This window comes from Mauremys mutica, chromosome 15 (genome assembly GCF_020497125.1).
Source record: "Mauremys mutica isolate MM-2020 ecotype Southern chromosome 15, ASM2049712v1, whole genome shotgun sequence".
Lineage (NCBI taxonomy): Eukaryota > Metazoa > Chordata > Testudines > Geoemydidae > Mauremys > Mauremys mutica.
The window spans coordinates 20,907,828-20,934,260 of NC_059086.1; the positions used below are offsets into that span (position 1 = coordinate 20,907,828).

Consider the following 26,433-nt stretch of genomic DNA (forward strand, 5'->3'; position numbering starts at 1 on the left):
GCAGCGGGGGTCTGTCTTTCACCAGGGGGGCAGTGCAGGCTGGGGGTCAGTTCAGGCTGGGGGATGTCTGTTTCTCAGCAAGGGGCCAGTGCAGACCGGAGGCCTGGGGGTCTGTCTGTCAGCTGGGGGGGAGGGGCAGTGCAGGCTGGGGGTGGGGGTCTGTCTCTCAACAGGGGGGGGGAAGTGCAGGCCAGGGGTCTGTGTCTCAGCCGGGGGCGGTGGGGGAGGGTTGTCTCTCAGTGTGGAGTTAGTTCAGGCCAAGGAGGGGGTCTGTCTCTCAGCAGGGGGGCATCAGTTCATGCCAGGGGGGCACCTGTCTCTCAGTGGCGGGGGGCAGTGCATGCCGGAGGGGCACCTGTCTATTAGCGGGGTGGGGGGGCAGCACAGGACGGGGAGGGTTATCTCTCAGTGTGGGGTTAGTTCAGGGTGGAGAGGGGGTCTGTCTCTCAGCAAGGGGGGCAGTGCAGGACAGGGGGGGATTGTTTCTCAGTGGGGGGTTAGTTTGGGCCGGGGAGGGAGGGTCTGTCTCTCAGTGGGGGGTCAGTTCGGGCCGGGGAGGGGGGGTCTGTCTCTCAGTGCGGGGTTAGTTCGGGCCGGGGGGGAGGGGGTCTGTCTGTCAGTGGGGGGTTAGTTCGGTCTGGAGAGGGGGAGTCTGTCTCTCAGTGGGGGGGTTAGTTTGGGCAGGGGGTCTGTCCGTCAGTGGGGGGTTAGTTTGGGCCAGGGCGGGGGTGTCTGTCTCTCAGTGGGGGGTTAGATCAGGCGGGGGGGGGGGGTCTGTCTCTCAGTGGGGGGTTAGTTTGGTCTGGTGAGGGGGGTTCTGTCTCTCAGTGGGGGGTTAGTTCGGGCCGGGGAGGGGCGGGTCTGTCTGTCAGTGGGGGGTTAGTTCGGTCTGGGGAGGGGGGGTCTGTCAGTGGGGGGTTAGTTCGGGCCAGGGAAGGGGGGGGGTCTGTCAGTGGGGGGTTAGTTCGGGCCAGGGAAGGGGGGTCTGTCAGTGGGGGGTTAGTTCGGGCCAGGGAAGGGGGGTCTGTCAGTGGGGGGTTAGTTCGAGCCAGGGAAGGGGGGGTCTGTCTCTCAGTGGGTCTCTTTGGTAGGCAGGTATCAGGTGAGGCTGTTAGTGGGGGGTGCAGGGCCCTGCCTACGCCATGCTGGAGGCGGGGGCTGGTTCTGCCCCCGAAGCACCTGGCTGGGCAGCTCCACTACCAGCTGCCGTACAGCCCCCGCCAGCTCGGCCAGGCTGCCAGCAATGGCGCCCAGCAGGCGGCGCTCCTGCCGCTGGGTATGGACGAGGCCACGCAGGTCCCCCCGCAGCTCCCGCACCACCTGGATCAGCTCCTGCAGCTGAGGGGATTCGTAGCTTGGCTCCCGGCAATCCCCCCTGACTGCCCCCAGCCCTGCAGCTGGTATGGGGGCTCTTGTCTCCGACCCCATAGTCACTGCCCCCTGGGCAAGTGGCGGAGCAGGGCGGGTGCTGGCCCGAGGGGTGGTGGTGTGGGTAGCAGTGGCCGGGAGGGCCCAGTTTGAGGGCATGGTTGGGGGGAAGGCAGTGGCTGGGAGGGCACGGGTGGCAGCGTGTGGCATCTCCAGGACAGGTCCCTGAGGCTGGTCTGGCGTGGGGGCAGCATCTGTAGGATGGGACACAAGGAAGCCACCTGTAAAGCTCCATGCTGGAGAGACACCCCCCGCCCACGTCCCCCACACGCCACCATGGGGCCTGGCCACCAGCCACTCACCCACTGACAACAGCCTTGTCTGCTACTGCACACACCAAGGCAGCTCTGGGAGGGGAGTGGGATTTAATGGTTAGAGCCAGGGGAGGGGGAGCTGGAAGCCAGGACTCCTGGGTTCTATCCCAGCTCTGGAGTAGGGGAGTAGGGTCTAGTGGGTTAGAGCAGAAGGGCTGGGAGCCAGGACTCCTAGGTTCTATCCCGACCCTGGGAAGGGGCATGAGGTACAGTGGTTTAGGGTGGGAGGGGGGCATGCTGGCCCGGACACCTGGGTTTTCTCCCCAGCTCAGGCACTGACTCACTCATGAGTCTGTGCCTCAGTTTATCCACCTACAAAGGTGGATAATGGTATTTTCCCCTGTGTAAAGACCTGGGGAACCCAGAAGTGGGACGATATTGGGTGGGTGTCACTGTGGAGAAGGATGAGTTATTGGAGGTCTGGGTCTGGCCCAGCCAGTCTAGGGAGGATGCTACCCCCCCCAGAAGGGCCTGGTAGAATCCCCGTGACACACAAATATGGTGGCATTTCCAGTCAGCCTTGGTGTCTAGATGCTGTCCACACACCCTCTGGCCCAGGCCTTTGGACCCCGCTTCCTTGGACTCATCCCTACCTGTCTGTGCAGCCGGGGTGCCTGGGAGCCTGGGCGTTGCAGGTGTCTTGGCACAACCTGTCCCATTAACTGCTGGGCTGGCATACTGTGTCCGAGTACCAGGAGGCTCGCCCTGGGGCTGGGAGGGAGAGGCCGGGTCCATTTGGGTGCTGTGGGTCTCGTCCTGCAGCTGGGTGGTTGTGGGGTGGGAGGGAGCTGGGCCCATACGGGCGTGGTGGGTCTCATCCTGTGGCTGGGTGGTTGTGGGGTGGGAGAGAGCTGGGCCCATCTGGGTGCTGTGGGTCTCGTCCTGCGGCTGGGTGGTTGCGGGGTGGGAGGGAGCTGGGCCCATCCGGGTGCTGTGGGTCTCGTCTTGAGGCTGGGTGGTTGTGGGGCCGGAGGGAGCTGGGCCCATCCGCGTGCTGTGGGTCTCGTCCTGAAGCTGGGTGGTTGTGGGGTGGAAGGGAGCTGGGCCCATCCGGGCGTGGTGGGTCTCGTCCTGAGGCTGGGTGGTTGTGGGGTGGGAGGGAGCTGGGCCCATCCGGGGGCTGTGGGTCTCGTCCTGAGGCTGGGTGGTTGTGGGGTCGGAGGGAGCTGGGCCCATCTGGGCGCTGTGGGTCTCGTCCTGAAGCTGGGTGGTTGTGGGGTGGGAGGGAGCTGGGCCCATCCGAGTGGTGTGGGTCTCGTCCTGAGGCTGAGTGGTTGTGGGGTCGGAGGGAGCTGGGCCCATCCGAGTGGTGTGGGTCTCGTCCTGCGGCTGGGTGGTTGTGGGGTCGGAGGGAGCTGGGCTCATCCAGGTGCTGTGGGTCTCATCCTGAGGCTGGGTGGTTGTGGGGTGGGTGGGAGCTGGGCCCATCCGGGCGCTGTGGGTCTCGTCCTGAGGCTGGGTGGTTGTGGGGTGGGTGGGAGCTGGGCCCATCCGGGTGCTGTGGATCTCGTCCTGAGGCTGGGTGGTTGTGGGGTGGGAGGGAGCTGGGCCCATCCGGGCGCTGTGGGTCTCGTCCTGAGGCTGGGTGGTTGTGGGGTGGGTGGGAGCTGGGCCCATCCGGGTGCTGTGGATCTCGTCCTGAGGCTGGGTGGTTGTGGGGTGGGAGGGAGCTGGGCCCATCCAGGCGCTGTGGGTCTCATGCTGAGACTGGGTGGTTGTGGGGTGGGTGGGAGTTGGGCCCATCCGGGCGCTGTGGGTCTCGTCCTGAGGCTGGGTGGTTGTGGGGTCGGAGGGAGCTGGGCCCATCCGAGTGGTGTGGGTCTGGCTAGGAAGCTGGGTGGTTATGTAGGAGGGAGAGGTGGAGGCCAGGCCTGGCCAGGTGCTGTGGGCCATGTTCAGAGACTGGGTGGTTGCTGGGATGGGGGAGCTTGGGTCTCTTTGGGCTCTGTGGGTCATTGTGAGGATGCGAGTGGTATTAGGGGAGACAAGGCCCATCTGGGTGCTGTGGGGCTGGCTGGAAAGGTGGGTGGTTGTGGGGATGGGGGAGGCTAGGCTGGTCCAGGCACTGTGGGGCTGGCTGGAAGGGTGCGTGGTTGTGAGGATGGGGGTAGGGGAGGCCAGGTACATCCGGGTGCTGTGGGGCTGGCCAGGAGGATGGGTGGTTGTGGGGATGGGGGTGGGAGTAGGGGAGGCCAGGTAAATCCAGGCACTGTGGGGCTGGCCAGGAGGGGTTGTGGTTGTGGAGGTAGAGGTAGGGGAGGCTGGGCCAGTCCAGGTGCTGTGGGGCTGTCTGGGAGGAGGGGTGGGGGTAGGGGAGGCTGGGCTGGTCCAGATGCTGTGGGGCTGGCTTGGAGGGGGGGTGGTTGGGGGGGTGGGGGAGGCTGGGCCCATCCAGGCGCTGTTGGGCTGGCTGGGAGGCTGGGTTGCGGAGGCCACAGTCGTCAGGGTGCTGTCCCCAGGCCGGCGTTGGGGACGAGGCACGTGGGGGTCAGTCCAGGCCCCAGCGCGGGCCCTGAGGGTGGGGGTGGCAGCAGGAGCTTGGAGCTGGACGGCGTCTATGTAAGGAAAGGGACAGACACATGGATGCAGGTTTCCAGAGCGCTCTGGGGACAACTGGGTCTTTCCAGCCCTGTCCCGCCCCAGTGCCCAATGGGCTCTGCCCCATGACACCTCCCAGCCTGGCCCACACCGCCCGGCAGGGGCAGAATGCACTGACCCTCCCCGGCATTATGCCAGGACGCCAGGGTTCATACCCTGCCCTACTGACTGTAACAACCAACAGGCCCCATTCAACACCTCCCCCGATGACCGCTGTCCTGCACCACGGCCCAACTGGCGCCACCCTGGGCATTGGGGCTGCTGGCAACAGCGCCCCCTATGGAGCCCCCTGCTCCCGGCCGCACTGAACCCCTAGCACCACCCTGGGCGTTGGGGCCAGCACAGACGCCCTCTCCCATAGACCCCGAGGGCAGGCCCTGGCCACAGCACGCCGCGCAGTGACACTGGTACCTGTGCGTGTCTGCAATGGTTTGGGGCGGGGCCGCCGGTTCTTCAGGGTCGGGCGCTGCACCCCCGGGGCTCCAGGCCGTTCAGGACGGAGCCGATCTTTGGGGCTGTTCACCCGCATGGGAGCATCTGTCAGGGCCTGGGCTGTGGGGACAAAGCTGCACAGCTGGAAGGCAGGTAATGCTCCCCATGCAGAACCCCCCACCCTGATCCCCCTGACACCTGCAGCCCCAGGGGCTCGGTGCGGATGGTGGGGTCCCACTGGGGACGTGCATAGACACCAGGCCAGCACCGGCACAGTGAGCCGCTCTCTGGGCCCTGCCAGCTCCACGGGGTGGGGGACAGAGAACAGGGCCCCGCTGTTCCAGCCAATGGAGACTCCCCTCCTCTGCCTACAGTGCAGGGCCTCTGACACAGAGCTGTGGTGCCAATTCCCTCCTGTTCCCCACACCGTACAGCCCAGCTCCAGCTCAGTCTGCTCAGGCCTGCCCCACACTGTCCAGCCCACCCCAGCACTGCCCCAGCTCAGTCTGCTCAGGCCTGCCCCACACCGCCCAGCCCACCCCGGCGCTGTCCCTCCTCAGTCTGCCCATCCCATCCCCACACCGCCCAGCCCACCCCGGCGCTGCCCCAGCTCAGTCTGCCCAGCCCATCCCCACACCGCCCAGCCCACCCCAGCGCTGCCCCTGCTCAGTCTGCTCAGCCCTACCCCATACCGCCCAGCCCACCCCGGCGCTGCCCCAGCTCAGTCTGCCCAGCCCATCCCCACACCGCCCAGCCCACCCCAGCGCTGCCCCTGCTCAGTCTGCTCAGCCCTACCCCACACCGCCCAGCCCACCCCGGCGCTGCCCCTGCTCAGTCTGCCCAGCCCACCCCACACTGCCCAGAGCAGCACTAAGATCCATGGCCCTGTATTTGAAAGGCTGAAATAAACTGAACTATAGAAAGTTAAAATCACTTGTAAATCCCCTGTTCAGCGGCGGCTCCAGGCACCAGTGCTCCAAGCGCGTGCCAGGGGCGGCAAGCCGCGGGGTGCGCCCTGCTGGTCCCTGCGAGGGCAGCAGTCAGGCACCCTTCGGCGGCTTGCCTGTGGGAGGTCCGCAGGTCCTGCAGATTCGGTGGCAATTCGGCAGTGGATACGCCGAATCCACGGGACCGGGGACCTCCCGCAGGCGCACTGCCGAAGGCATCCTGCCTGCCGTGCTCGGGGCGGCACAAAAGCTACAGCCGCCCTGCCCCTGTTAACAAGAACATAAGAACAGCCATACTAAGTCAGCTCAATGGTCCATCTAACACACCCATTGCACAACACAGTGCCCCACGCCACCCAGTGCAGCACTAACACTATCTGTCTTTCCCCACACAATCTATCTATCTTTATGCACACCCTCTATCTCTCTCTCTCTCCCCATACACCTCATCCATCCATCCATCCATATATCCCCTTTGAGGCCTATGTTAATTAGAAATTAGGGTTTGGCCTAACGCTTTCCCCAAACTCCTACTCCCACCCTACCTCTTCCCACCTCGTCCACCCCTGCCCTGCCTCTTCCTGCCCAGTTCCACCCCCGCCCCCGAGCGTGCCCCGTCCCCGTTCCTCCTTCCCAGTGCCTCCTGCACACCATGGAACAGCTGATCGTGGCATGCAGGAGGCACTGGGAGGGAGGGGAAGGAGTTGATCAGTGGGGCCACTAGCAGACCGGAGGCACTGTGGGGGAGGGCAGGCGCTGGCTAAAGTGGGTGCTAAGCACCCACTAACTTTTTTTCATGGGTTCTCCAGCCCTGGAGCACCCATAGAGTTGGCGCCTATGAAAGAAACGGTTTTGCTGAATAGCAGTTAACATCCAAAGGGCACCACTAGGTCCCAGGGTTACGCGGCTGCACTTCACTCTGTTGTCAGTGGTACACCCATCCATCTTTGCGTGCGAGTATAACTGCTGTGCTGTGTACGTGGCAATCACATGCCGCCTTACTGAAACGGAAAATGATTAGTTAAGCAAAGTCTGGTTTTATCCCTCCAAAGTGCTGCCTTGTGGCTTTCTACTGACCATGGCTTGTCAGCGCTCCAGAGGCTCGATCCTGAAAACCAAGCTGGGTTTCACTGCACCTTTATCCCTAACAACTTGATATTAACAGTAATTGGGAACATTTCAACGTAAAGATTACAAAAGGTTGCGCCCCACTAACCCTCATTCCCCATACACCTCATCTGTCCAGCCATCCGTCCCCACGTGCACGCCCCGATAACAACACTGCTCCCCCACTCTGCCCTCTCCAACCCTAGATCTCACAGCACTTTACAAGGGAGGTGGGCAGCCACTGCCTAGCCCCGGCCCATGGGGAAGGGGGCTGGGAGATAGGTCAGGCAGGGGACTGGGGTGGGCAGAGGGGCAGGGCGAGGATGGGGGCATAACCCAGCCCTGGTTCATTGCCGTGGGGCTGGTTGATGGCCCCCCAGGGACTCAGGCCCAGCCCAAAGGGGCATCGTCCACGGCACTAGCTGGCCCTTGGCTGGTCGCTTTGGCAATGAGGCCAGCGCTGTTCGAGCTGCAGGCGTCCCTTACGGGGGGAGAGGAGAGAGTGAGGGTCTCCCGGGGAGATGTGCTGGGGAGATCTGGACAGACAGCAGTGGAAAAAACAGGTGCTCGTGCTGCTGGGCAGAGCGATCAGAGCCCGACCAGGGCTGAGCGGGGCACGACGGGTACAGCGAGGGGGGCTGGGCAGCTCGAGCGGCAGGTTCCCAGACTGACCTGCGGGTCCAGCAGTGGGCAGCTCCGGCTCTCCTGAGGGCAGGGGGCTCCGCGTGGTCCCCTCTGGCTGGACGGCCTCCCGGGGGCTGGTGCCCTCCAGCAACGACAACGGCTTCCACTTCCCTGGAATACAGAGCATCCGGTTCAGCAGGTAGCACCCTCAACCAGCCAGACCCTCCTCGCCCTCTGCCAGCCGGACACCCCCAACCCCCGCCAGCTGGACCCCCCTCTCTTCCCACCTGCCAGGACCCCCTGCCAGCTGGACCCCCCTCTCTCTCCCCACCAGCCAGGACCCCCTGCCAGCTGGACTCCCCTCGCCCCCTACCAGCCAGACCCCCCTCGCCCTCTGCCAGCCGGACACCCCCAACCCCCGCCAGCTGGACCCCCCTCTCCTCCCGCCAGCCAGGACCCCCTGGCAGCTGGACTCCCTTCGTTCCCCATCAGCCAGAAGCCCCTGCCAGCCAAACCCCCTCGCCCCCTGCCAGCCAGACCCCCTCGCCCCCTGCCAGCCAGACCCCCTCGCCCCCTGCCAGCTGGACCCCCTTGCCCTCCACCAGCCAGGACCCCCTGCCAGCTGGACCCCTCTCACCCCCCGCCAGCCAGGACCCCCCAACCCCCTGCCAGCCAGGATCCCCTGCCAGCGGGACCCCCCCCACCCTTGCCAGCCAGACCCCCTCACCCCACACCAGCCGGACCTGCCCCAGGCACAGGTGAAACAGGAGCCCAGCCAGCAGCAGAGGGACAGCCTGGCGGCAGGGATTGCAGGGGTGGCTGGACTGCAGGGGTGGAATGAGGGGCAGATGGGGGGGCTGAGGGCTGGGTGGGCATGGCAGGATGGGGGGCAGATGGGGAGCTGTGGGTTCCCTGGATTAGAGGGGTGGAATGAGGGGGCAGATCGGGGGCTGAGGGCTGGCTGGGGCAGGATGGGGAGCTGTGGGTTGGCTGGACTTCAGGAGTGGAATGAGGGGCAGATGGGGAGCTGAGGGCTGGCTCAGCGGGAGAGGATGGGAGGGGAGCAGATGGGGGGCTGAGGGCTGGCTAGGTGAGAGAGGGTGGGATGGGGGACAGATGAGGGGCTGAGGGCTGGCTAGGCAGGTGGGGTGGGATGGGGCCAGATGGGGGACTGAGGGCTGGCTGGACTGGAGGGGTGGAATGGAGGGGCAGATGTGGAGCTGAGGGCTGGCTCGGCGGGAGAGGGTAGGATGGGGGGCAGATAGGGGCTGAGGGTTGGCTGGGTGGGTGGGGGTGGGGTCAGGGGCAGATGGGGGGCTGAGGGCTGGGTGGGTGGGGGCGGGTTGGGGCCGGACTAAGGGCTAGTGTGCCAAGGCAGGAGTTGCTTGCATGGCAGTGCCTTACTGGGCTAGGGAGGGCTGCCGGGGGGGAAAGGGGGAGGAAGCTACTCTGGGGGCAGAGCAGGAGAGAGGAAGCCACGCTGGTTCCTTCAGAAGCACGGTTCCTTCAAGCAGGGGTGGCTCTAGGAATTTGGCCGCCCCAAGCAAATTCTGCGGCTCCGGGGGACCTCTTGCAGACGTGCCTGCGGAGGGTGCGCTGGGACGGCGACAGGCAGCTCCGGCGGACCTTCCGCAGTCATGCCTGTGGGAGGTCCGCTGGTCCCGCGGCTCCGGTGGACCTCCCGCAGGCATGACTGCGGAAGGTCCGCCGGAGCCGCCTGCCGCCTTGCTGGCAAAATGCCACCCCAAGCGCGCGCTTGGCGCACTGGGGTCTGTAGCCGGCCCTGTCTTCAAGGGAGCCCTGGCTTGGCCACTCTGGACAACATCCTGCTACCCTAAGGCCTGCCCTACGCCAGGTGTCACTGTCAATCCCAGCTGAGGTGCAGGAATCCCTGCAGGGCGGCCCAGGCTCTCCCAGGAGTCTCTCAGCTGGGCTCGCTGGCTGGAGCAGGAGAGCTGGAGCCCAGAGGTTCGGTCTCGGAGGCGGTGAGGCCGGTGTGGCTGACCCTGGAGGAAGAATGGGACCCCTTGGGAGACTGACACACTGATGGGTTCCTTCAAGGGACTGTCTAATGCAGGATCCTGACTCAGGATCAGGGACAGACAGGCTGGGAGCTAGCAGGGGGATGGCTTTGGCGGGGGATGGGGCAGGTTGGAGGCTGGACTAGGTTGTGGGTTGGAGACTAGGTGGCCAGGAATGGGGGGGCTGGCTGGGGAGGGTAGTCCCCACCGCTCACTCACCTGGTAGCACTGCCCGTGGGGATACCTGGGCTGGTGCTTGTGTAGCCTCCCGTGCCACTGAAGGGGGCCGGGGTCGGGGCTTCCGCATCTGTGGTTTCTGCGTCCGAGGCTTCTGCATTCGTGGCTTCTGCATTCGTGGCTGTGGGGCCATGGGCTTGGCAAAGCGCTGACTCACATGGACCAACTCGTCTGTGAAAGAGATGGGAGAGATCCTAGCAACCTGAGGAGATTGGCACAAACACACTCCCAGAGATATACACACACACACTGTGCACGCTATACACAGACACACTGCATGCAGATACACACAGCACTGTGCAAAAACACCACTGCACACGCACAATTCACACTGCACCCACATGCATACCCTGCACACAAACACCACTGCGCAAATGTGCATTGCACCCACGCACCCACATTGCTGCACACATGCAGATTGCACACTGCATGTGCACACATACACAGCACAAACTGCTGAACACATTGCACGTGCATGCATACGCTGTACACACACACCACTGTGCACATACACATTGCACACACACATTGTATGCACACACACACTCTCACCGCTGCACACATGCACTGTATGCACACACAATGCACACACACTGCACTGCACAAAAATGCACACTGCACACACATGCTGCATGCACATACACATGTGCACACATTATGCACATGCACGGACAGTGCACACGGTAAGATGTGCAGAGGTCAAATATGCCTAGAATAGCTTGGTAAAGTTATACGCTCCCCTGCCCCTTTGATCAGGTGCTCTCCCTCTGTTCTCCTAGCAAGCGAACGGAAGAAGGTTGCTCATCCCATCTCTTGCCCACAATCCGTGGGCAAGCAGGAGCTGAATGAGCTCTGCCCTATCCTCTAGTGATGAACTAAAAGATCCGAGGAACAGGCTGTATTTGCATAGACACGCCTCCTCTGCCTAGGCGCTCAGCAGACAGCTGCTTGCCCAAAGTGATCCATTTGGGCGGTTAAGGGTTAAAAAGTCTTGGACACGGGGCACCGACCTGCTGTTATCCACATTGCAGAAGCAAAGGGCAGCAGGCCCGTACTTAGCCTGCCCTGACTGAGAGGGTCCCTAATCTCCTCACTAAGCAGGCACAGTGATGCCAAACCCCAGGGAAAAGCAACAGGGGCTGGAATAGGGGTTTCTAGTTGGGGTTAATTAGTTACTGTTTGATCCTTCTCCAGGGTGTAAAGAGAGCACTGATCGGGCTCCGTGGAGAGGCCTGGCTTCTGCTCAGCGCTCACTACAGCGGGACCTGGGGCTGAGCAGGTCTCTGAGCCTTGGAGCGGGTGTTGGGACAGTGGTGTGGTGAAAGCAAGGCAGAGGCTGCAGCAGCGAGGTTCCTCGCTGTCCTGTGAAATCCCTACAGTCAGGGCATCAGACCACAGCATTGCAGCTAGCGGCAGGGCCGGTGCAGGGATGTTTTGCGCCCCTAGGCGAAACTTCCACCTTACGCCCTCTCCCGTCCCCGAGCCCCCGCCCTGAGGTGCCCCCTCCCCCACGGCAGCTCCCCCCCTCCGTCCTGAGGCGCCCCCCTGTGGCAGCTCCCCCCCTTCGCCCTGAGGCGCCCCCCCCCCCGAGCTCACCCCTGTTCCGCCTCCTCCCCGAGCACACGGTCGCTGCTTCACTTCTCCCGTCTCCCAGGCTTTCGGCGCCAATCAGGCGGGGCAGGGGTGAGTTGGGGTGGGGAGTTCCCCTGCGTGCCACCTCCCCCCTTACTTGCTGCAGGCGGCCCTCCCCGTGCTCCCCTGCCCCAGCTCCCTCCACCTAACTGCCGGCAGCGACCAGGTCGGCCAAAGATCCAGCCGCCGTGGTAACTGCCAAAGAAAATGCCACCCCCCAAATCCTAGCACCCTAGGCGACTGCCTAGGTTGCCTAAATGGTTGCACCGGCCCTGGCTAGCGGCAGTGATAGAGGTGCAGTAACAGAGGTATTACCCAGCCCCCCTTCAGAGGCAGGAGCTGAACCCCATGAATGCCCCCCCGAATTCTGGGAGTTCGCCCACCTCAACCAACCGCAAGTGGGGTGCAATGTAGGGGGAGGGGAGTGGCGTATTAAAGGGACACTTGTCCATCGGACTTTCACACTGTAAGGTGGGAAACTGAGGCAAAGGACACTGCCGGGCGGGTGTTCTACTTACTGATTGCTTACTTGGGAGTCACTGTTGTGGTATCTTCTCAAATTAATGCTGGGTTCCTTTTGCCTTTTCTTAGAAGTTTTCTCTGCTATACTGAACGCAGACTCAGAGCTTGTGAGGAGGAAGCATTGCGTCTTGGAGACACCTGGGGAGGTGGTAACTTTTCCCAGATTTCTGGGTAGGGGCTTAAGCCACTTCTGCTTTGTGGTGTTAAGGGAGGGACCCCTAGATATTGAACCCGGCCCTTGTCGCTGCCACCACTAGCTGGCAGCCGGGTTACACGCCTTTTAGACATGTTGGCTAAGGAATTTCCACGAGCCCAGGAGTAGGAGATGTGATGGTTAAACCAAATCCACATCCTGCTCAGTGATCAAGCAAGTCTGACAGCCACCTGGGGCAGAGCTTCTCTCCCTCTGTCCAACTAGAGAGACCCGCCAAGGCTGAACACACAGGGAACCCCGGCTGTCAGGGGTCAGTCAAGCGTTAGAGAAGAGTGGAAAAAAACCCTTGAGGAAGAGCATCACTGTGCGCCCAGACAGCTGAACGGCTCCATGAGCAAACTAGCTGAACTCCAGCGTACAGACACATATCACGCCCAACTAGCCACTGTTCCTTTGTGTGCCTTACAAACCCCATCGACAGCTCTCCTTGGGCAAACCCTTGGTTACGTTCCTTCACACGTTCACAGGCCAGAGAACTGCCCCGAATGATTCCTGTTTGCACTGCAGTAAAGTGCCTCTTGCTCTCCATTCAGTATGGGGACATCCAGGCTGGACCCTGCATTCAGAGGCCCGATCCAGGGTTTTGTTTCTAGCTGGGCGTCCTGCTCTAGTAGTGTGATGGAGGGTCCAGTCCAGGGAGGGGAAGGGAATATTGCCAGATCTTGGTTCCTACCCAGGGTATAACTTTGGAATTAGGGTGACCAAACGTCCCAATTTTATAGGGATAGTCATGATTTTTGGGTCTTTTTCTTACCTATTACCCCCCAACCCCTGTCCCGATTTTTCACATTTGCTGCCTGGTCACCCTATGTGGAATATTAAAAGAAACCGCTTAACGGAGTGATCCCAATGAACCGTCAGGCTAATTCTGATTTACATGGAATGAACCAAACCCTCCGGCTCAGCGCAGCATGGAGGAAGCGTGCCACACACCGGCGCCATCTACTGATGGAAGCAGCGGAGAAACCAAGAGAGCTAAAATCTAGGTTCCGGCTGGCGAGAGCTCAGTACAAGAGAAAAGAGATCCCCTTCCCCTCCTCCTCTGCACACACATTACCTGTACACACCACACCAGCGTCCTCCGCATGCTGGCAGTCATGCATGCCCCATGGTGCAGCCAGACACTGGCTCAGCGCCGACTCATTGCCCTGGCACCGCACGTTGTCCAGCCAGATGGGACCGCTGCCCTCACCAAAAAAGGCCCCCCTGGGAGCAGAGAGTGGGTCCCCGCAGCCGAGCTCCCGGCACACCACAGCCGCGCCTGGTAGCGCCCACATGTCATCGCACACTGTGCCCCAGCGGTCCTGGTGGAAAACCTCCAGCCGCCCGGAGCAGGAACCGGTGCCACCCACCAGCCGCACCACAGGACCCCCTGGGGAGAGAGCAGCGATTAGCCCCCTCGGGAAAAGAGCAGGGATCAGCGCCCCCACCCCGGGAAGAGAGCAGGGATCTCAGGGGGTAGTTTGTCTAGGGGTAGGTAGCTCTAGGGGGTAGTTTGTCCTAGGGGGCTAGGTAACTTTAGGAGGTAGGAAGTTTGGGGAGGGGAGGTAGTTCTTTGGGGGGTAGTTCTGGGAGGGGAAGGTAGCTCTGAGGAAGTAAGTAGTTCTGCGGGGCAGGGGGGTGGAGGGGTGTAGCTCTGGGGGGTAGCTGTTCCTAGGGTGGTAAGTAGCTCTGTGAGGTAGGTAGTTCTGGGGGGGAGGTAGTCCTGAGGGATAGTAGATCGGGGGTAGGTAGTTCTGGGGGGGAGGTAGCTCTGAGGGATAGTAGATCGGGGGTAGGTAGTTCTGGGGGGGAGGTAGCTCTGGGCAGGAGGTTACTCTGGGAGGGGGTAGGTCGGGGCGGAGGTAGTTCTGGCAGGAAGGTAGCTCGGATGGGGGTAGCTCTGGGCAGGAGGTTACTCTGGGAGGGGGTAGGTCGGGGCGGAGGTAGTTCTGGCAGGAAGGTAGCTCGGGTGGGGGTAGCTCTGGGCAGGAGGTTACTCTGGGAGGGGGTAGGTCAGGGCGGAGGTAGCTTTGGGGGGGAGGTAGCTTTGGGGGGACAGTAGCTCTGTGGGATAGTTGGTCCGGGGGGGGGTCAGTAGTTCTGGGCAGGAGGTAGCTCTGGGAGGTAGTAGGTCGGTGGGGAGGTAGTTCTGGCGGGAAGGTAGCTCGGGGTGGGGGTAGCTCTGGGAAGGAGCTAGTTCTGGGCAGGAGGTAGCTAGGTGAGGTAGGTAGTTCGGGGTGGGGGAGGGAGCTCGGTGGGATAGTTGGTCCTAGGGGAGAGGTAGCTCTTGGGGGTAGGGAGTTCTGGTGGGGCGGTAGCTCTGGGGGGGAGGTAGTTCTGAGGGGTCGTAGATCGGGGGCGGTAGCTCTGGGGGGAGGTAGTTCTTGGGGGAGGTAACTCTAGGGAAGTAGGTAGTTCAGGGTGGGGTGTAGCTCTGGGGGGAGGTAGTTCTAGGGAGTAGTTTGTTGGGAGGGGTGGTAGCTCTGGAGGAGGGGTAGCTCTGGGGAAGTAGGTAGTTCGGGGTGGAGCGTAGCTCTGGGGGGTAGTTGGTCCTAGGCGGGTAGGTAGCTCCTGGGGGGGAGGTAGCTCTGTGGGGGAGGTTGTTCTCAGGGGAGGCAATTCTAGGGAGTAGTTTGTCAGGGGGGTGGTAGCTCTGGGGGGTAGTTGGTCCTAGGCAGGTAGGTAGCTCTGGGGAGGAGGTAGCTCTGGGGGGAGGTAACTCTGGGGAAGTAGGTAGTTCGGGTGGGGTGTAGCTTTGGGGGGAGGCAGTTCTAGGGAGTAGTTTGTTGGGGGTGGTAGCTCTGGGGGAGGGGTAGCTCTGAGGGGTAGTTGGTCCTAGGTGGGGAGGTAGCTCTGGGGGGGAGGTAGTTCTAGGGAGTAGTTTGTTGGGGGGAGGTAGCTCTGGGGAAGTGGGTAGGTCAGCGGGGAGCGTAGCTCTGGGGGGTAGTTGGTCCTAGGCGGGTAGGTAGCTCCTGGAGGGGAGGTAGCTCTGGGGGGAGGTAGCTCGGGGGAGGGGTAGCTTTGAGGGGTAATTGGTCCTAGGCGGGTAGGTAGCTCCTGGGGGAGGGGAGGGATACCTCTGGGGGGTACCTGTGCAGATGACGCTGGCGTCCTCGTTGTGCTGGCAGTTGGTGCGCCCCCAGGGCCGTGCCCGGCACTGCCGCAGGGACATCTCCTTCCCACTGCAGCCCACGTCATCCAGCCAGATGGGGCCAGTGCCAGACCCAAAATGCGCCCCCCCGGGGGCAGCCTGAACTGCGCCACAGCCCAGCTCCTGGCACACCACGGCACCCTCCAGCAGCCCCCAGCCGTCATCACACACCGAGCCCCACTGGCTCCCATGAAGCACCTCCAGACGCCCTGCGCAGCTGTGGGGGCCCCCCACGAGCCGCAGGGGGGCGCCGCCTGCAGGGCAGATTATAGGTCACCAGGGGATGGGGATCACAGAAGGGTCCCATAGACCAGACTAAGAGGCTGGGGGCTCTCTGTAGAGGGAGGGGCGCCACAGACCAGGCTGTGGCATGGGGGGTCTTTGCAAGGGAAGGGAGCCCGACTGCCCAGCCTGATGGGTGGGGGCAACTCTCTGACAGGGTCATGGCTCTGGCATGCTTGGTGACATCAGGGCGGACAGAAGGGGAAGCTCGTAGATTCATATATCCCAAGGCCAGAAGGGACCACTTTCATCATCTAGTCTGACCTCCTGCGTAGCACAGGCCAGAGAACACCCTCCAAATAATTCCTCAAGCGGATCATTTACAAAAACACCCAATCTTGAGTCAAAAATTGTCCATGATGGAGAATCCACAACAACCCATGGTAAATTGTTCCAACGCTTCATTACTCTCATTGTTAAAAATGTATATCTTAGTTCCGGTCTGAATCGTATTAGACCTTCCTCTGCTAGACTGAAAAGCCCATTATTAAATATTTGTTCCCCATGTAGATATCTATAGACTGATCATCCTCCCTTAACCTTCTCTTTGTGAAGCTAAATAGATCGAGCTCCTGGAGTCTATCACTCTGAGGCAGGTTTCCTAATGCTTTAATCATTGTTGTGGCTCTTCTTTGACCCCACTCCAATTGATCAACATCCTTCTTTAATTGTGGGCACCAGAATTGGACACAGGGTCACAGTAGTGGTTGCATCAGTGCCAACTATAGAGGTAAAAATACCTTTCTACTGATACTTGAGACTCCCCTCCAGCCCAGCATCTCATTAGCCCTTTTGGCCACAGCTCTGTGCTGGAAGCTCATGTTCAGTCAATTATAGAACATCAGGATGGGAAGGGACTTCAGGAGGTCATCTAGTCCAACTCCCTACTCAAAGGGGGACCAATCCCCAGACAGATTTTTGCCCCAGATTCCCTAAATGGCCCTCTCAAGGATTGAACTCCTAACCCTGGGTTTAGCAGGCCAATGCTCAAACCACTGAACAATCCCTCCACCATGAGCCCCAAATTTCTTTCAGAGTCAATGCTTCCCAGGAGAGAGTTCCCCATGTAAGTATGGTCTGCATTCTTTGTTCCCAGATGAATATATTTACATTCATCCATATTAAAACACATATTGTTGCTTGCACCCAGTTTCTCAACTCATCCAGATCGCTCTGTATCCGTGACCTGTCCCCTTCATTATTTCCCCCAATATATGTGTCATTTGCAAACTTTATCAGTGATGATTTTATGTTTTCTTCCAGGTCATTGATAAAAATGTTGAGGCGCATAGGGCCAAGACTTGAACCCTAGTGAGATTCCGCTAGAAACACGGTTGCTCGTCGTTTACAGTTACATTTTGAGACCTATCAGCTAGCCAGTTTTTAATCCATTTAATGTGTGCCATGTTAATTTTATATTGTTTTGTTTCATTCTAGTTGGTCATAGAATCATAGAAGAGTAGGATTGGAAGAAACCTCAGGTGGTCATCTAGTCCAACCCCCTGCTCACAGCAGGACCAACACCAACTAAATCATCCCAGCCAGAGCTTTGTCAAGCCTGACCTTAAAAACCTCTAAGGATGGAGCTTCCACCACCTCCCTAGGTAACCCATTCCAGTGCTTCACCACCCTCTTACTGAAATAGTGTTTCCTAATATCCAACCTAGACTTCCCCCATTCCAACTTGAGACCATTGCTCCTTGTTCTGTCATCTGCCACCACTGAGCTCCATTCTCTTTGGAACCCCCCTTCAGGTAGTTGAAGGCTGCTATCAAATCCTCCCCCACTCTTCTCTTCTGCAGACTAAACAAGCCCAGTTCCCTCAGCCTCTCCTCATAAGTCATGTGCCCAGTCCTCTAATAATTTTCAAGCCATTGATCACACTTGTTGAGCCTGACAATCTAGCCAGCTTTCTCTCCACCTTATAGTCTATTGATCCAATCCATACTTTTTTAACTTGCTGGCAAGAATACTGTGGGAGACAGAATCAAAAGCTTTGATAAAGTCAAACTATATCACGTCCATCGCTTTCTCCATATCCACAGAGCCAGTTACCTCATCATAGAAGGCAATCAGGCTGGTCAGGCATGACTTGCCCTTGGTGAATCCATGTTGACTGTTCCTGATCACCTTCCTCTCCTCCAAGTGCTTCAAAATGGTTTCCTTGAGGACCTGTCCCCTGATTTTTCCAGGGACTGAGGCGAGGCTCCTTCTTCCCTTTTTTAAAGATGGGCACTATATTTGCCTTTTTCCAATCGTCTGGGACCTCCCCCGATTGCCATGAGTTTTCCAAGATAATGGCTAAAGGCTCTGCAATTACATCAGCCAATTCCTTCAGCACCCTCGGATACATTAGATCTGGACCCATGGACTTGTGCATGTCCAGCTTTTCTAAATAGTCCTTAACCTGTTCTTTCACCACTCGCACCTGCTCACCTCCTCCCCATACTGTGTTCCCAGGTCAGCAGTGTGGGAGCTGACTTTGTCTGTGAAGACGGAGGCAAAAAATGCATTGAGTACTTCAGCGTTTTCCACATCATCTGTCACTAGGTTGCCTCCCCCATTCATTAAGGGTCCCACACTTTCCCTGACCTTTTTCTTGTTGCTAACGTACATGTAGAAACCCTTCATGTTACCTTTCACATCGCTTGCTAGCTGCAACCCCAGTTGTGTTTTGGCTTTCCTGATTACACTCCTGCATGCTCAAGCAATATTTTTATACTCCTCCCTAGTCATCTGTCCAAGTTTCCACTTCTTGTAAGCTTCCTTTTTGTGTTTAAGCTCAGCGAAGATTTCACTGTTAAGCCAAGCTGGTTGTCTGCCATATTTGCTATTCTTTCTGCACATTGGGATGGTTTGTTCCTGCACCCTCAATAAGGCTTCTTTAAAATACAGCCAGCTCTCCAGGACTCTTTTCCCCCTCATATTAGCCTCCCAGGGGATCCTGCCCATCAGATCCCTCAGGGAGTGAAAGTCTGCTTTTCTGAAGTTCAGGGTCCCTATTCTGCTGCTCTCCTTTCTTTCTTTTGTCAGGATCCTGACCTCGACTATCTCATGGTCACTGCTGCCCAGGTTGCCACCCACTTCTACTTCCCCTACCAATTCTTCCCTGTTTGTTAGCAGCAGGTTAAGAGCAGCACGGCCCCTAGTTGGTTCCTCCAGCACTTGCACCAGGAAGGTGTCCCCAACACACTCCAAAAATTTCCTGGATTGTCTGTGCACTGCTGTATTGCTCTCCCAGCAGATGGCAGGAGTTCCCCATTAGAACCAGGGCCTGTGATCTCAAAACGTCTGTTAGTCATCCGAAGAAACCCCCGTCTACCTCATCGCCCTGGTCTGGTGGTCTATGGCAGGCGCCCACCATGACATTACCCTTGTTGCTCTTGCCTCTACTGCTCCCGCCACAAGTGCTGGCTGCCACATCTCCCATTGGCCGGGAACCACAGCCAATGGGAGCTGTGCGGGTGGGGCCTGCAGACACGGGCAGCATGCGGCGCAGAGACCCCCCGCCCCTCTGCAGCCTAGGAGCTGCAGGGGACCCATGCCAGTGGAAGCCGGGGCACCCCCCACCACAAGGTAAGCACCCCCTGCCCTCGCCAACCCCCTGCCCCTAGCCCTCTCCCACACACCCAAACTGCTGCTGCTGGCCCAGGGGCTGCCCAGCTCAGGCAGCCCCTCAGCCAGCACCAGCTGATTCAGAAGTCACGGAGGTCACAGAAAGTCACGGAATCCATGACTTCCGTGACAGACTCACAGCCTTAGCCATGAGATAAGTATCAGGGGCAGAGCCGGCTCCAGGCGGCACCTTGGGAGGGTTTGTTTTTGTTGTTTTTGGTTTGGCCAGGCGGTGCTGGGGGGGCAGGGCAGGGACTTGGGCGGCGCGACGCGACGCTCGGGGGGGGCGGGGACTTGGGCGGCGCGACGCGACGCTGACGGGGCGGGGACTTGGGCGGTGCGACGCGGCGCTGGCAGGGGCAGGGACTTCGGCGGCGCGACGCGACGCTCGGGGGGGGCGGGGACTTGGGCAGTGCGATGCGGCGCCGGCAGGGGCAGGGACTTGGGCGGCGTGACGCGACGCTCGGGGGGGCGGGGACTTGGGCGGCGTGACGCGGCGCTGGGGGGGCGGGGATTTGGGCGGCGCGACGCGGCGCTGGCGGGGGCAGGGACTTGGGCGGCGTGACGCGGCGCTGGTGGGGCGGGGATTTGGGCGGCGTGACGCGGCGCTGGCGGGGGCAGGGACTTGGGCGACGTGATGCGGCGCGGGGGGGGTGGGGACTTGGGCGGTGTGACATGGAGCTGAGGGGCGGGGACTTGGGCGGTGCGACGCGGCGCTGGCGGGGACGGGGACTTGGGCGGCATGACACGATGCTCGGGGGGGCGGGGACTTGGGCGGCGCGACGCGGCACTGGTGGGGGCGGGGATTTGGGTGGCGCGACGGGGTGCGGCGGGCAGGGACTTGGGCGATGTGACGTGACACTCGGGGGGGCGGGGACTTGGGCAGCGGAATGCGGCGCTGGGGGTGCGGGGACTTGGGCGGCGCGACGCGGCGCTGGCGGGGGCGGGGACTTGGGCGGCGCGACGGGGCGCTGGCGGGGGCAGGGACTTGGGCGGCGCGACGGGGCGCGGGGGGCAGGGACTTGGGCGACGTGACATGACACTCGGGGGGGCGGGGACTTGGGTGGCGCGATGCGGCGCTGGGGGGGCGGGGACATGGGTGGCACGACTCGGCGCTGGGGGGGCGGGGACTTGGGCGGCGTGACGCGGCGCTGGTGGGGGCGGGGACTTGGGCGGTGCAACGTGGCGCTGGGGGGGGCGGGGACTTGGGCAGCGGAATGCGGCGCTGGGGGTGCGGGGACTTGGGCGGTGTGACGTGACGGTCGGGGACGGGTCAGGCGACACTCGCGGGGGCAGGGCGGCGCTCTTGTTTTTTTCTTGGGGCGGCAAAAATGTTAGAGGTGGCCCTGATCAGGGGGGAGCCGTGTTAGTCTGTATCCACAAAAACAACAAGGAGTCCGGTGGCACCTTAAAGACTAACAGATGAGATAAGAATCAGAAAGACACATCCTCACATTCCCTCTAAATTATGTCAAAGCAAAGCAATATCGGGCTGTTAAAGAGGTGCTCCTGTCCTAACAGTACCCACCATCACCAGATAAAGAAATGCTTAAAGAAAACGTTGTTTGATGCATTCTGTCTGACAAGGAACCACTTATCAACAGTTGTGGGTGTGAAATCTCTACTTCTTGATTGTTTCGCCTTTATGGTCCCCATTTCTCTATTGTTTATCTGTATGGTCTCGGTCTGGTTCTTTGATTGTTTCTGTCTGTTGCATAACTCATTTTGCAAGATTTAAATCAATTAAGGTGATGGGGGATGATTGGTTAAAGAATTGTTTTGTAATGGGCTAGGCTTGTGAAAAATACTGTTTCGTAGTACTTTAAAGCAATTGCTTAAGGTATAGCTAAGCAGGACTCAAGTTTAACTATATAATCTGGGGTCCCAACTCCAAAAAGAAGTTCTTTAGAACCTAACTCCAGGACACAGCCCAAGATCAGAGCTGCCGGACCTCAACACCCTGCCAACCACACTGTGCAGGAAGCTAAAGCCCCGGATGACCTAATCCTGACTGGCCATCAGGAAAATTTCATCTGCCTTATTGGGAGTGGTGAGCACTGTATGCTTAGCCTGTGTATTCGGGGTTGGTAACTGTTAATAAATAGAAGTTAAGGATATTACTGTATAAGGCTCTTTCACAGCAAACCCGCAGATTACTCCCTGAGCCCCTAGGAACGGGGTATGGGAGCCCTGAGCCCTAGAACTGGATAAGGGTAGTTGCCTTTTGCCCAGAGCCCTAGGAACTAAATCAACCAGGTTACGTTTTGAACCCATGGAAGGGTGAAGGTGGGGTGTCCTAGAGCGGGCAGGTAACAGTTCATAGACACGCTCAAGTGTAAAATTCCCCCGTGTTGGCTGCACCACTCTCTGAGTTAGGAAATGGTCATCTACAATATTCTGAAATTCCTAGGACATTTTGATCCTGGCAGTGTGAGACCTCCAGGGTGGGTCACTCCGATTGGAGGTTTCTCCTCAAAGCTCTGCTCTAGGAATTACTTGGGGGACGTTCTCAGGCCTGTGTTATGCAGGAGGTCAGACTAGACATTATCACAATGGTCCCTTCTGGCCTTGGAATTGAAAAGAATTGAAGTCCCCCAGGATGCAGCTTTTCTTCCACACGTTGTAGGTCAGTGACTCAGAAACAAGCAATGCCACTTTTGAGGTAGGGTGTCCTCCTTCCCCATTTGCCCACTCGAGGCTTCCTACATAGGCTCTAACCCTTGATTTTAACATTCCAGTCCTGCGGCTCATCCCACCAGGGGTCAGTAATACAGCTAGCGCCAATCAATGCTCATAAGCGTGCAATTCCACTTCCCCTGGGATGAAGCCCCAGGAAGTTGGGGAGATGGAATGGAGGGAGGCATGTGCCAAGGATGGGAGGGTCAGTGGGGGTGGGGGTTCCCTGGGGGGGAATTGGCTTGTCTGATACTCACTGTGCTCTGGCGTGGTGGAAGCCGGCCTGGCTGTGCTCTGTGCGGGGGGTCTGTGGTCCCCAAGGGCTGGCTGCACCGAGGGCTCGGAGGTGGTGATGGGCAGGAAGTGGTGAGCTGTGGGCACAGCAGGGTCAGACAGGGACACAGAGACATGGCCACATGGAAAGTGTGGCCTTTGGGCCCTGGAAGGAGCGGTGCCAGCCACAATGGGCACTGAAATGGAACAGGCCATATCACCTGCACATACCCAGGTCCCAGCCACACTACGCTGTAGCAGGAAACAGGGCCTTCTAGGGGCGTCTGCTCCACTCCGGCCCCAAGGCGGGGACTGGCTGGCTCAGGGGGTGGGGAATGGGACATGGGGCCTGTCCCCTCTAGGGGTGCCCGCTCCACTCTGGCCCCCGTGTGGGAATGACTGGCTCAGGGGATGGGGAATGGGACCATGGGGCCTGTCCCCTCTAGGGGTGCCCATTCCACTCTGGCCCCAGGGTGGGACTGGCTGGCTCAGGGGTGGGGAATGGGACATGGGGCCTGTCCCCTCTAGGGGTGCCCACTCCACTCTGGCCCCAGGGTGGGACTGGCTGGCTCGGGGGTAGGGAATGGGACATGGGGCCTGTCCCCTCTAGGGGTGCCCACTCCACTCTGGCCCCAGGGTGGGACTGGCTGGCTCGGGGGTAGGGAATGGGACATGGGGCCTGTCCCCTCTAGGGGTGCCCGCTCCACTCTGGCCCCCGTGTGGGAATGACTGGCTCAGGGGGTGGGGAATGGGACCATGGGGCCTGTCCCCTCTATGGGGCACCAGCTCCCATCTGGCCCCAGGATGGGAATGGCTGGCTCAGGGGGTGAGGAATGGGACATGGGGCCTGTCCCCTCTATGGGGCACCAGCTCCCATCTGGCCCCAGGATGGGAATGGCTGGCTCAGGGGGTGGGGAATGGGACATGGGGCCTGTCCCCTCTCTGGGGCACCAGCTCCCATCTGGCCCCAGGATGGGAATGGCTGGCTCAGGGGGTGGGGAATGGGACATGGGGTCTGTCCTCTCTATGGGGCGCTAGCTCCAACTGTACCAGGGCCGGGTACCACCTGGCACTGCTGTGAGTTTTTCCCAGCTGCCACGTCACACACTCCGGCTGGCCCCACCTGAGCACACAGCGCTGGCATCCTCCTCATGGCTGCAGACATGCTGGCGCCAGCCCCGGTGGCGGCAGTGGCGCAGATGTTGCTCTGAGCCCTGGCACCGCACCTCATTGAGCCAGATGGGGCCAGTGCCCTCCCCAAACCAAGCGCCCACCGGAGCAGAGAGCGCGGTGCCGCAGCCCAGCTGCCTGCACACCACAGCTGCGTCGGCCAGGTCCCACTCGTCGTCACACACCGAGCCCCAGCGGCCCTTGTAGTTGATCTCCACACGCCCCACGCACTCACTGGGGCCCCCCGCCAGACGCACCAGGAATGGGCCTGCAGGGATGGCACAGCTTGTCAGACCCACAACCCCCTTCTCATGGCCCCTCCCCTCTCCACCCAGTCCCACTTCTTCCTCCCAGGACCTCAGCCCCTCCCAGGCCACTCTGCTCCATGAGACCGCTCTCCCCTAGCCCTACCCCAATGTGCCCCTACCCTCCAGGGTCCCACCACCCCATGGGGCCCCTCCCTCCCAGGCTCCCACCGCATAATGGGGCTGTTCCTCCCTGGACCCATCACCCCATGGGCCACTCCGCCCCGCTGAGCCCACCCCCATGATCCTTCACTCACCTGTGAACGTTCAACCCCTTTGTGCTTCCACCCCACTGCAACCCTTCACACCCCACTGCAGCCTGTCACCCCACTGTAACCTTTCACCCCACTGCAACCCTTCACACCTCCTGCAACCTTTCACGCTCCCTTCAACTCTCCACACCGCTGTGACCTTTCACCCCACTGCAACACTTCACACCCCCTGTGACCCTCCATATCCCTGCTCCACATGGGCTGAACTTGTGGTTGCCCGGACCCATCCCCATCACATCAGAAACCCTAGAGCCAGCGAGAGCTGGAGGTGGAGAGGGGACCCTCAGAGACAGTGCCAGGCCGTGCTAGGATGAGACAGGCAGGGGTGGACACACGCACGGCCAGGGACACACTGGCCAGGCCTACACGCAGAGTTTGCTGGCACAACTGTTGGGCGGGGTGTGAAGAGGTGTCACCCCACCCAATATGGCTCTGTCAGCAGAGCCCAGAGCGGTACCTGCAAGACAGAGCTTGTGTCGCCAAGGAGGCTCAGCTGGGCTGGGCCAAGCACTGCTCTGTGAGCTGCATCCACACCAGGCCCGCCCAGGTCCTATGTAGTCCCGTGCTCCACCTCCCCTGACCACACAGGTTCACACACACACGGATAGGGACACCCACACATAGGGGCACACACAGGGACACATACAAGGGAGTGAGCACACACACACAGAGGGATACAGAGGGGCGCACACACACACGCACACACACACACGGGTGCGCGCACACACACACCACACACAGAGCCAACAGGGGCACATACACAGAGACATGCACACACAGAGGAAAGTGCGCACAGACCCACAATAGGCAGTTACCTGTGTAGTGAAATTCCAGGAACCCAACTGAAAAACAAGAGCGCAGCAGGTGAGCAGAGCCCAGCAGATGGCCAATCTCATGCCCAGTGGGTCAGGGAGTCAGGACTGTCCAGTGTGGGGGCCTGGTTGGATGTGGGGGAGCAGCCAGTCTGAGCCCCCCACCCAGGAATGACCAGCATGAGCAGCACTTAGATCAGGGGTAGGCAACCTATGGCACACGTGCTGAAGGCAGCACAAGAGCTGATTTTCAGTGGCACTTACACTGCCTGGGTCCTGGCCACCGGTCTGGGGGACTCTTGCATTTTAATTTAATTTTAAATTAAGCTTCTTAAACATTTTAAAAACCTTATTTACTTTACATACAATGATAGTTTATATATTATAGACTTATAGAAAGAGAACTTCTAAAACCGTTAAAATGTATGACTGGCCTGCGAAACCTTAAATTAGAGTGAATAATTGAAGACTCGGCACAGCACTGCTGAAAGGTTGCCGACCCCTGACTTAGATAAACACTGCAAATGCCTGCAAATGGAGTGAGCCCTGGAGTGCCAGGCACCTTGATCTCCCTGCCTGGGATTTTGAAACTGAGTGTCCCCTGCCCAGCGCTCAGCAACCTCTGCCTGGTGCTCAGTGCCCCCTGCAGCCTTCAGTTCTGACAGTGCCTGAGCTGGGACCCTGGGGCTAGGCAGGGGCTGGGCTTCCCCGGTGCCTGAGCCTTGCCCCCAAAGCAGCTGGTACTCACCAAGGAGGAGCAGGGGCAGCCACATGGTGGCTGGTGGGGAGAAGCCCTGGGGCCAGGTCTGCAGTGTGTCAGGAAGGGCTGTTTCATGGAGCAGGACTGGCCAGGCCAGGGGATGACTCAGCCCGGCCCCAGTCTATAAGGAGGGAGTCTTGTAACGCCCACAACTCAGGGTGGTGACCTCGGAGACAGGGAAGCCAAGGGCCGCAGGGGACCCTGTGCACAGGAGTAGGCAAGCGTGACACCAGGGATGCTGGACTGGGTGAGCCCTGCCAGCCACGTGTCCCAGTACAGACAGCAGCATCCTCCAGCGAGGCCACTGGCAGGCAATGGGTTAATGAGCAGCAACAGAAACAGCTGCAACAGCTGGGCTCATGTGTGTGCAACGCAAACCAACGTCCAGGGCCACACACACACCCAGCCATCCCCCACATGCACACCCATGTGTGTGCAAATATACACGCAAAGGGATGCACACACAGAGACACACAGGTGCTGACATACACGTGCACACACACTGACACACACACACTGTCAATTCGTACACATTCCCAGACGCACGCACATATTCTCAGTCAGTCACATGCACACAGTCATTCACACACACACACACACACACACACATACACTGACATTCATACACACACGGCTGGCCTCACGCCCTGGGTGCTGTGCTGTGTTGTCCAAACCAAGGGGTGTGATGGGACAGGGGGAGGGGTCCTGCCCTGCCATGGGGGCAGTGTGGGGCCGTGGCCTGGCTGGCGCCCATCTCCCCCGCAGCCCTGGGGACGTCCTGGCTGCACGGTCTCAGCCGGGGGCGAGTCATAGAAAGACTGAGTCAGTGCTGTGCGAGCCAGGCTGGCCTGCAGCCCGCAGTGCCGCAGGCAGAGAGACGGCACAGCTCAGGTCTCTGGGACCCTGCCCGTAGACCTGGGGCAGTGCCCTGGGGACCCTGTCCACCTGGCACCCCGTGCCAGGCACTGCCCCTGCCCAGCCAGCTGCACTGCAGGGCAGATGGAGCTCCATGGCCTGGCTGGTCCTCAGCCTCCCCGTCGCCGCTGAGGGCTGTGTTTC

The 26,433-nt window shown here is 60.2% G+C and overlaps 1 protein-coding gene across 1 annotated transcript; it reads right to left on the minus strand.

Annotated features, from left to right (window-relative positions):
* Nucleotides 1–1,018: 1,018 nt before the first annotated feature.
* Nucleotides 1,019–25,387, minus strand: LOC123350569 (soluble scavenger receptor cysteine-rich domain-containing protein SSC5D-like). Its single transcript, XM_044989202.1, has 11 exons — nt 25,363–25,387; nt 24,618–24,644; nt 23,179–23,493; nt 22,040–22,153; nt 15,149–15,463; nt 13,134–13,448; nt 9,691–9,879; nt 7,499–7,621; nt 4,752–4,892; nt 2,336–4,297; nt 1,019–1,622 (listed from the first exon to the last, which is right to left on the minus strand). Exons 1-11 carry the CDS (start codon nt 25,385–25,387, stop codon nt 1,099–1,101), a joined length of 4,050 nt encoding a protein of 1,349 aa, XP_044845137.1. The 3' UTR covers nt 1,019–1,098.
* Between the last annotated feature and the right edge of the window lie 1,046 nt (nt 25,388–26,433).